The sequence below is a fragment of the Chrysochloris asiatica genome, unplaced genomic scaffold (assembly GCF_000296735.1).
Source record: "Chrysochloris asiatica unplaced genomic scaffold, ChrAsi1.0 scaffold00034, whole genome shotgun sequence".
NCBI lineage: Eukaryota > Metazoa > Chordata > Mammalia > Afrosoricida > Chrysochloridae > Chrysochloris > Chrysochloris asiatica.
In genome coordinates this window covers 10,136,836-10,146,814 of record NW_006408552.1, presented here as the reverse complement: position 1 = coordinate 10,146,814, position 9,979 = coordinate 10,136,836, and the positions used below count along the sequence as shown (strand labels likewise).

Here is a 9,979-nt window from a genome sequence, read left to right as displayed (position 1 = left end):
TCTAAGTGGGACAGAGGTAAATAATGATGTATGCACAACGTTGGAACAACAGGGCTCTGGGATACAGGGATTGAGACATGGTTGGAATGGGGAAAAAAGGGGGGAAATAATGTTAAGAGGCTTGGCTGTCTTTTGAATCTTGGTTTCCTTGGCATAAAATGGACACTTGAGGGGGAGGGAAAGAAAGAGCCAGAAATATCACCATAGAAAGTTTGAAAGTCCGTCTTCTGCCTATAACTGATTGGAATACCTAAAATGGGGCTACAACGTGCCCAGTGAAGGAGGCTTTCTGCAGAACCTCAGCATTATATAAGACCATAGGTAGAACCCTGAACTCCATCCAGAATCTTCTGAGGTGGGAAAATTCCACTTGAAAGGACAAGCAGACCAGCCTGGAGTGACTAGAACAGAAAATACTTCTTGAAAGAAAGACTGACAGGAAAAAACAATAACAGAGGTTCAACCGATTACTACAAAAACAAGCAAGTTGCTCGCCCAGGAGACAGTAAGGAAAATGGTCAGGTCCCCTCAGGACAAACCTCCTTCCAAGACTAAGACTCAATGGGAATACATGAGCAGACATGCACTCTGACTCGTGACCACATTAGTCACTAATAAGGGGAGGTGAGGGAAAAACTGCAATGAAGCTGTGAGCTAAGCCCTACAATGTTCAATAGAATAGACTCCTGTGAACCCGGGTGGAGACCTGGTTAGCCAGCAGTTTGGCAAGACCTGTGGACTCCTGGGCCCAGAGTCAGTGACATAGCCACAGAGGACTAGAGTGGAAAGTGAAGCGTCCAGCTGATAAGAAGAAAGGACATATGCACAAGTACACCCACACTTACAGATAATACCCACTTAACCTGGCTTCAATGACTGGAAGATCAAAACTCAAACTAGAGGAAGAAAGAAGAGGAAAAAAGGAATAATTTGATACAATTTGATGAACTTGACCTACACCTATGGATGCAATAGCTCAAAAGAGGGAACAAATCTTTATAGCAAGGATCATTCCCACACCCTCCATACACAGAGTAGACCGGGATGGGCAATTTGGACATTGGCTACCCAAAATGGGCAGGGGCAAGAAATGACTGCCTTACAACCTTTCAAGAGGGAACCTAGATCCAGAGGGTGTGGAGGAAGGTAGACTCTCCACTGAATAGTATCCAACCTGTCTGGGAGGGGCTGATGAAAGGAGATGCAGATAGGTCTCCTGTTGTACAATAGTGAATAATTGTTATCAGGAGTGATTGTGAGGGTTGGAAATGTAAAGGTAGATGTTTTGTAGCATAAGGAGGGGAGTGATTGGCTTTGCAGACTAGGACCGGAGGTCCCTGGGACCATCAAGGGAAAAGTGCGGAAAGCGGGACCCTACCCAGAGAAGCAGTGACGCCAGAGATGGCGGCAGAGATGATGAAGTGGAAAGACCCAGAGAGGGAGAGGGGCTGTGTGCTGCCGACCGGGGGTTGGGGTGGGGGCAGGCTTGTAGGGTATACCCTTTGGTTGGCTGATGATGCATGGAGGGGATTATAACCATAGCAATGAAATGATATATGATAGGATGAATGTAAAGCTAATGTTCTCCCATGAAAACTATCACATAATTCACAATAAAACACTTAAAAAAAAAAAATGTTGAAGAGCAAAGATGTTAGCTTGAGGACTAATGTGTGCCTGACCCAAGCCATGGTATTTTCAATAACCTCATATGCATGTGAAAGCTGTACAGTGAATAAGGAAGACCATAGAAAAATTGATGCTTTTGAGTTATGGTGTTGGAGGAGAATATTGAAAGTGCCATGGGCTGCCAAAAGAACAAACAGATCTGTGTTGGAAGAAGTGCAGCCAGAGCGCTCTTTGGAGGCCAAGATGGCCAAACTTTGTCTTTCATACTTCAGACATATTATCAGGAGGGACCAGTCACTGGAGAAGGATATTATGTTTGGTAAAGTGGAGGGTCAGAGAAAAAGAGCGAGACCCCCAGTGAGATGGACTGGCCAAGTGGCAGCATCGATGGGCTCAAGCGTGGCAACAGTAGTGAGGTTGGCCCAGGATCGGGCAGTGTTACGTTCTGCTGTGCATAATGTCGCTATGAGTTGGTACCGACTCGATGACACCTAACAACAACAATATATATGGAATCCCTGGGTGGTAGAATGGGTGAAATGCTCAGCTGCTAACAGAAAGGTTGGAGGTTCGAGTCTACCTAGAGGCATTTTGGAAAAAAGAGCTGGTTATCTGCTTCCAAAAATATGAGCCATGGAAAATCCTGTGGAACACAGTTGTACTCTGACACATGAAGGGGCACCAGGAACCAGAATGAACAGGAGGACAACAGTTTTATATGCATATGAGGGGGCTTCCAGACGTTTGTGGAATAGTTCTATGATCTTTCAGTTCCATTTTTCCACATAAATTTTTGAGACCACTCCCCCACATGTATATTCAAGGAGAACGATGTGGCAGTCCACTTCTGTAAAACCCTTGGTAACTCTGTGGGGCAGGTCCACGCTGTCCTATACAGTGGTTACATGTTGGAATTCAACTTAGCACCAACAGGAACCACTGGTAGTTTCAAACTGCCTGACTTGTAACCACTACAAGAACTCCGTATGTATATTTATATACGTGTGTGTGTATATTCTTAAGTGCCACTGAGTCTGGTCTGACCTATAGCGACCCTGTATTGGGTTTCCGAGGAGCGGCTGGTGAGTTTAAAGTGCCGACTTTGTGGTCCAGTACATTAGCCTGCGGTGCCACACCATATAGTTGTTGTTAGGCGCTACTGAGTAGGTTCTATCTCATGATTACCCTGTATATGGTTTCTGAGGATTGGCTGGTGGGTTTGAACCACCAACTTTAAAGTTAGCAGCTCCATCCTTATCATACAGTGCCACACCAGGACCCCAGTTACTACATTAGAGGTTACAAAACAGTTCTGTTGTTGTTGTTAAGTGCCATCGAATAGGTACCGACTCATAGAGACCGTATGTACAACTGAATGAAACACTGCCTGGTCCTGGGCCAACCTTACAACTGTGGCCACAATTGAGCCCACTGATGCTGCCACTTGGCCAATCAATCTCACTGGGTGTCTTCCTATTTTTCTCTGACCTTCCGCCTTACCAAACATGATATCCTTTTCTCCAGCGACTGGTCCCTCCTGACAATATGTCCGAAATATGAGAGACAAAATTTGGCCATCCTGGCTTCTAAGGAGCACTCTGGCTGCATTTCTTCCAAACACAAATCTGTTGGTTCTTTTGGCAGCCCAAGATACTTTCAATGTCCTCCTCCAACACCAGAACTACTACATTTAAACAATAACTTGTCATATATATTCTATGATTAAAATTGGTGATGAACCTTGGGATTCTGTCTGGTCTGGGAAAAGGTCCATGGAGGGAGGGAGGGTGATACCCCACTGGGTAACAACAACCCGAAAAACGTCACTGGGAATACACAGAAAGCAGTCCGTAAATATCCAGGACTACTATTATTTTCAAGGCTACTATTACTATTAATTATTTATAGAGGTGGGTGGTGGTGGTTATGTGCTGTGGAGTCGGTTCCAACTCATAGCAACCCTGTACAGGGTTTCCGAGGCTGTAAATCGTTAGGGAGAAGAACGCCTCATCTTTCTCCCACAGAGCAGTTTCAAAATACTCACCTTGAAGTTAGCAGCCCAATTCGTAACCACTACACTACCAAAGCTCCCCGCTATTTAGAGTATTTGTAATCAATCTGCTTTAATGTTGAAATAGAGGATTCTTTCTAATTACAGAAAATCTGAGGGGAGCAAGTCTGTGCTTTCTTTGCTAGACTGTGGCTCTAAATCCTAGCACTGAGAAACGAATACCCAGAGGCCTCTCCTGGAATCAAAACATATAACCCACACACTTACATCACTGAGTCCAACCTATAGAAAGTACGAATGAATGAATGTAAACCTAATGTTTTCCCATGAAAACTATCACATAATTGACAATAATAAAAAAAAAAAAAAAAAAAAGGAAGGAAGGAAGAAAGTTGTATAACAGAATTGCCCCATAGGGCTTCTGGGATACCTTTCTCCTGAGGGCATCTGGTGTGGGTTCGAACCACCGACCTTTTGGCTCACTAGGCACTAGGGCTCAAACTATGTTGTTGTTGTATGTGCCGTGGAGTTGGTTCTGACCCATAGTGACCCTGTACAGGGTTTCCGAGGCTGTAAATCTTTACAGGAGCAAAAAGCCTCATCTTTCTCCCGTGGAACAGCTGGTAGTTTCCAACTGCTGACATTGCAAGTGGCCAGCCCGATTCATAACCACTACGCTACCAGAGCTCCTTAGGGCTCAAACTATAGACCCAACTTAATGTTCCAGGCCTTCACGTGCCATGTCCCAGAGAGTCACAAAGTCACAATGTTCTAAACAGAACCCCAATCCCACTGTGTTCCCCAGTTGCACTAGGCTGTCACCTGTCTCTGCCATGACCCTCCCCACCCCTCATAAAGTGTAGGGCTCTCCTGCCCTCTGTTACCCCCACACAAACCCCTCTGATGTATGAATATACGAATGAATGGACTTGCTTAGTCCCCAGCAAGGCAATTCACAGCACACGGAATGAACAGCGCCCCACCCCACCCCCCAATTCTACAAGCATGCGTGGTCTTACTTACCTCCCCGTATGCCATGGTATTGTTGTATCTTCTCATTTCTGGGTAAACGTGGTCCAGGTACCACTGGAAATTCTTACACTTTAAGCTCTTCCTTAACGCTCTTCTTTCAGAGACATCACCAATGTCAATTCCTGGATTCTGGAAGCAGAAAGAGAAGCCATGGGCATCAGTGATTGTGGGGGACTAGGCAGAAGACGCAGGTTCAGTCATCTTCAGGGACCTCCATGCAGGAAGAGTTTAAGGAAACATGCTTGCTTTGTCTCTACCCCCCGTGTGTCAGTGTGTCGTCCTGCGGGCGCTCAAATGTGTCTGTGATGCTAGACGCTATGCTACTAGTATTTCAAATACCAGCAGGGCCATCCATGGTGGACACTGAGCTGGAAGGGATACTCAGTGTTCTCCACTGCTTGAGTGCCTATGTTCAGGTATTTTCAGTCTCTCTTCTCTATCCAGTTTGGGTGCATGACAAACAAGTGCAGAAAAATGAGTATTCAAAAACTTGTAACTTTGAGAGTCAAGAATATGAATTTCTTTCAGATCTGGCTCATCCACTGTAAGGCCAGAGGCAAGCTGTTAACCTCTCTGGACATTAATTGGGAGTTTACAACTAAGTAATTTTAATTAAACCCTATCCGCCATGTCCACCTTTGGGCCCTGGAAGTTATACCACCAGAATTTCAAATACCAGCACGGTCGCCCAGAGTGAGCAATTTTCAACCGAGTTTTCAGACTAAGAAGAAAGTCCTGGAGATTGACTTCTAAGAATTAGTTCATGAAGACCCTAGAGATCACAATGTTCCCGTATGATGCTGGAAGATGAACCCTCTAGGTTTGGGCAATTCTCAGCAGTTTACAGATTAAGACAGACTAGGAAGAAAGGCCTGGAGACCTACTACTGAAAATCAGCTCATGAAAACCCCCTATGGATCACAACTCAATAGGCTTCCATGTGGTGATGGTGGAAAATGAGCCCCTTAGGATAGAAGGTGGTTAAAACACACAGTGACCACTACACTGGACATGAATATCCTGAAGACTGTGAGGACTGGGCAGTGTTTCATTCCGTGGCACACTGGTCACGAGTTAGAGCCAACACCATAGCAACTGACGAGAGCCAACTTGAAACATCGAGACCCCAACCGGAGAATCCTGCTTCCTTACTGAAGTTACAAGAATGTCCCCCACCCTGCCACCCCCAGAGCTCCCAGACAGCAGTGGCTGTCCTGTCATCACTGTTGAAAGGGTCCCTTGAGGACCTGAGATGCTGACCTCTGCTCAGTGTGACATTTCTCCCCGTTTGCTCAGTAACTACCCGAACCAATTATGAGAGGGATTATTTGATTAAGACAAGAAAATAGGTGCGTATCACCACCTACTGCCTCCCTTTCCTATTCATGTGTAATTTTTCCCTTTGTTGGTGCTTTGTGAAGTTCATTATATACTGAAGGGAAAATAATTTTCTATTGCAAAGCTTGTAATGATGTTCTAATGAATAATTCACTCTGCTTTTACAGACACAGACCTGTAATGGGCTGCTGGGTGATGACTAGGGAAAATGAAGTATTTGAAATACGAGTCCGCAGACTCAGCCTCAAGATGGCCCTGGATTCATAGAGACACAAGACGTGCTCTCCACAGTCAGGCAGCGTTTTGAAGAACAGTTCTCAAAACTTTTCATTAAGGTCTGGGCTGTCAAATGGAAAACGCTTTTAAGATGCCAAATATTAACATACAGAGGCAAATTCAAGAAGCAATTTGAAGGCTTTGTCTTTAATATGTGTCATGTGATTGATAAAAATGTTTGGGTACCACTGACAGTGAGTACCAGACAGATGTCTGCAGTATTGGAGAAAAGACCAGTTGGAATTGGGGAATCTAAGTCCCACCATCTTCCTTAGGAGGGATAATAAGACCTATTCTGCTGGGGTAAGGGGGTGGGTGAATTAGGAGATCTATCTCTGCCCTGCCACGGACTAGCAGTAGGTCTTTAAGCAGTTCACGTAACCTCCTGATGTTGGTTTTCCTCATCTGTAGAACAAACATCTTGTAGGTTTCTCAACAAGCTAACATTGATTGAGCCCTAGTATTTTTCATCTTCAGGAGCTCTGGGAGCTTACTGGTTACAAATCAGGCTGCTAATCTCCCGGTCAGCAGTTGGAAACTACCAGCTGTTCCCTGAGAGAAAGATGAGGCTTTCTGTTCCCATAAAGATTTACAGCCTCAGAAACCCTACCTAGGGTCGCTGTGAATCTCGGATCTGACCCCACAGCACATAACAACAACAACATTTTTCATCTTCACAGCACCCTTATGCAGAAGATAGTATTCCCATCTTTGTTTTACAGATGAAGAGACTGAGGTAGACAGTTTGCATGTCATAAGGTGGTTATGAGGCGTAAAATGAGAAAATGCAAATAGAACTCACTGGGATATAGTAAGCTTTCAGTAAGCATTTGTTAGGGAGTCCTGGTGTGGCGCTGTGGGTCAATGTGCTGAACTGCTAAGTCGGTTTGATCTGCAAGATCGGTGGTTCAAGCTCACCAGCCACTCCTTAGAAACCCTATACAGGGTCGCTATGAGTCGGAACCAACTCAACAGCACTTAACAACTTAATAACAACAACACAGATTTGAGGAGTCCTGGTGTGGTGTTGGGGAATAAATCAGTGGACTGCAAGGTCAGTTTGAACCACCAGGTGGCAGCTCACACTCACCAGCCATTCCTTGGAAACTGTCACCAGAAGTCAGAACTGCCTTGAAAGGCACCTAATAACAACACCATTGGTAAGATTTATTAGTAACAGTAAGTCTGACTCACAAGGGCCTTAGAACTTCCCCTCAGTATGTTCTCACCAATCACCCTTATGGGAGCAGACTGCCAAGTCTTTTATCTCCTGTAGCCACGGGGTGGGTTTGAACCCCCAACCTTTTGGCCTACCAGTTGAGTGCTTAATCGATGGCTTAACCCAGGCTTCCCATTAAACCTACCACCCCCAGTCCATTCTGAGTCACTGCGACCCCGCGTAGGGTTTCCAAAGCTGTGAATCTTTATGGGAGCAGAAAACCTCATTTTTCTCCGTTGGAGCAGCTGGTGGGTTTGAACTGCTGATCTTGTGGTTAACAGTCCAGTGCTTATTCTATAGCACCACCAATGCTCCTTGCTTGCCACTAGGGCTCTTTAACAAATAATAATTAAAATAATAATAATAATGCGCCTATTGTTAGGTGCAGGAGCTCTGGTAGCGTAGTGGTTACGAATCGGGCTGCGAACCTTAAGGTCAGCGGTTCGAAACTACCAGCCGCTCCGCAGGAGAAAGATGAGGCTTTCTACTCCCGTAAAGATTTACACCCTCGGAAACCCTGTACAGGGTCGCTATGGGTCGGACCCGACTCGATGGCACTTAACAACAACAACAACATTGTTAGGTGCTGTCAAGTTGGCTGACTCACATCAGCCGTATGTGTAACAGATCAAAACACTTCCAAGTTTGGTTCTATTGTTGCAGCCATGGTGTCAGTAGATGCATCCGACTGTACAAGCATGTAGAGTTAACAACGACAAAGTGCTTCATGGTCATAGGAAATTTTCAGTTACTGAAAAAGGTATTCCAAAAACCTCCAACGACAGTGATACTGAATGTTGACCTGTACGTAGCCTCATGATCCCTAAAGCTTGTGTACATTCAGTGCCTACAATTCAGTGCAATTCTGCGGTTCTGGGCTTCAAACAAAGCGACTGCCAACTCTCAGTGAGAATCAACCTGCTCACTCACTCAGCATGCCTTAGGGACACCTAGGGAGGCTGAGGAGAATGCCCCAGTTGTGGTGGGGGAGCAGATCACCCTGTGTGACTAACTACACTTGCCAGTGGTACCAAGCAAGTATCCCCGGTCAGGCACTGCTCGGAGCATGTCCTGTGTGTGAAATGCACTGAGCTCTCACAGGGACCTACGGAGCAGGAGTGGTTCTGATTCCCATCTTATAGCTGAGGAAGCTAAGAGGAATGGGTTTGCTCAAGATCTCAAAGTTACTAAGCAGTCGAGCAGGGATTCAAACCTCCGCAGCATGTGGCTGGAGGACATGGGTCCTATTCTGGGCTGTATTCCAAGCAGAGCAGGAGGGCATGCTGAAGAGCATGTAAACATTCAGCACACAGGGGGCATAGCCAGGCGCACAGCGGGAGCAGCGGATGGGATCTGGTGCCAACATGTGGGGCAAGAACCTTCTGAGTCCAGTGGATGCCCAGAAGCAGCTGTACTGGATTAGTATCGTGCAATCCAGACACCAAGGCTGCTCATCAAGGCAAACGGACTGAGAGATTCCCACTGTGCCAACCCGTACCTCAAAGGGGCACGGGGGCGTCGAGAATTCAGAGGGCTGAGGCTGAGGCAAGTGCAGTCGTGATTCTGCACATGTCCACCTGGTTAAACTAGAATCCCCAGTGATGTGGCCAAATACTAGCTGAGTCCCAGGTTCCATAATGGAATGCAAAGTAAACACCTTCTAGCATGGAAGGCGTCCAGGGCCAGCAGTCCGTCTGTCCATAGCAGGTTTTCCGTAGGGTGTGGTCAGCCTCCAGATCATAAATGGAGATTATGACAGCTCTCTCCCCATCACCTGCTCTATGGGCCTTGGGACGAGAGCCTGTGGGAGTCTCCAGTCTGCCACCTGAGCTACGGAATTCAAACTTGCCAGTCCCTCACAACCCCACAGTGGTGAGAGCCAGTCCCTGAAGACAAAGGTGTGTGTGTATGTGTGTGTGTGTGTGTGTGTGTACATAAGGCAGCTTCAAAGGTTTGTGAAAAACTTTCTTATACATACACACAGATTTTTGAAGGAGCTTCAAAATGTTCATGGAACATGGAATAATGGAATTGAAGGATAATGGAATTTTCCCACAAACTTTTTAATGCCCTGTCATTCATATATATACATATATATACACACACACACACAATCCACACATATACACACACACATATATTGCTGTTATGCGCCGTCGAGTTGGTTCCGACTCATAGCGACCCTGAACAGGGTTTCCGAGGCTGTAAATCTTTACAGGAACAGAAAGCCTCATCTTTCTCCCATGGAGCAGCTGGTAGTTTCGAACTGCTGACCTTGTGGTTCGCCACCCGATTTGTAACCACTACGCTACCAGAGCTACACACACACACACACACACACACACACACACACACACGTTGTTAAATGCCATCCAGTCAGTGCCAACCCATAGCGACCCTGTATAGGGTTTCCAAGGAGCGGCTGGTGAGCTTGAACTCCGATCTGTGGTTCAAACGACCTTGCAGTCCAGTGC

The 9,979-nt window shown here is 46.0% G+C and overlaps 1 protein-coding gene across 1 annotated transcript in view; it reads right to left on the bottom strand.

Annotated features, from left to right (window-relative positions):
* Nucleotides 1-9,979, bottom strand: part of WBSCR17 (Williams-Beuren syndrome chromosome region 17) — a 648,608-nt gene that overhangs the window by 62,886 nt on the left and 575,743 nt on the right. Inside the window, exon 8 of the mRNA XM_006859716.1 lies at nt 4,664-4,801. Within this exon, the coding sequence (XP_006859778.1) occupies nt 4,664-4,801 (138 nt within the window). The remainder of the gene's footprint in view (nt 1-4,663; nt 4,802-9,979) is intronic.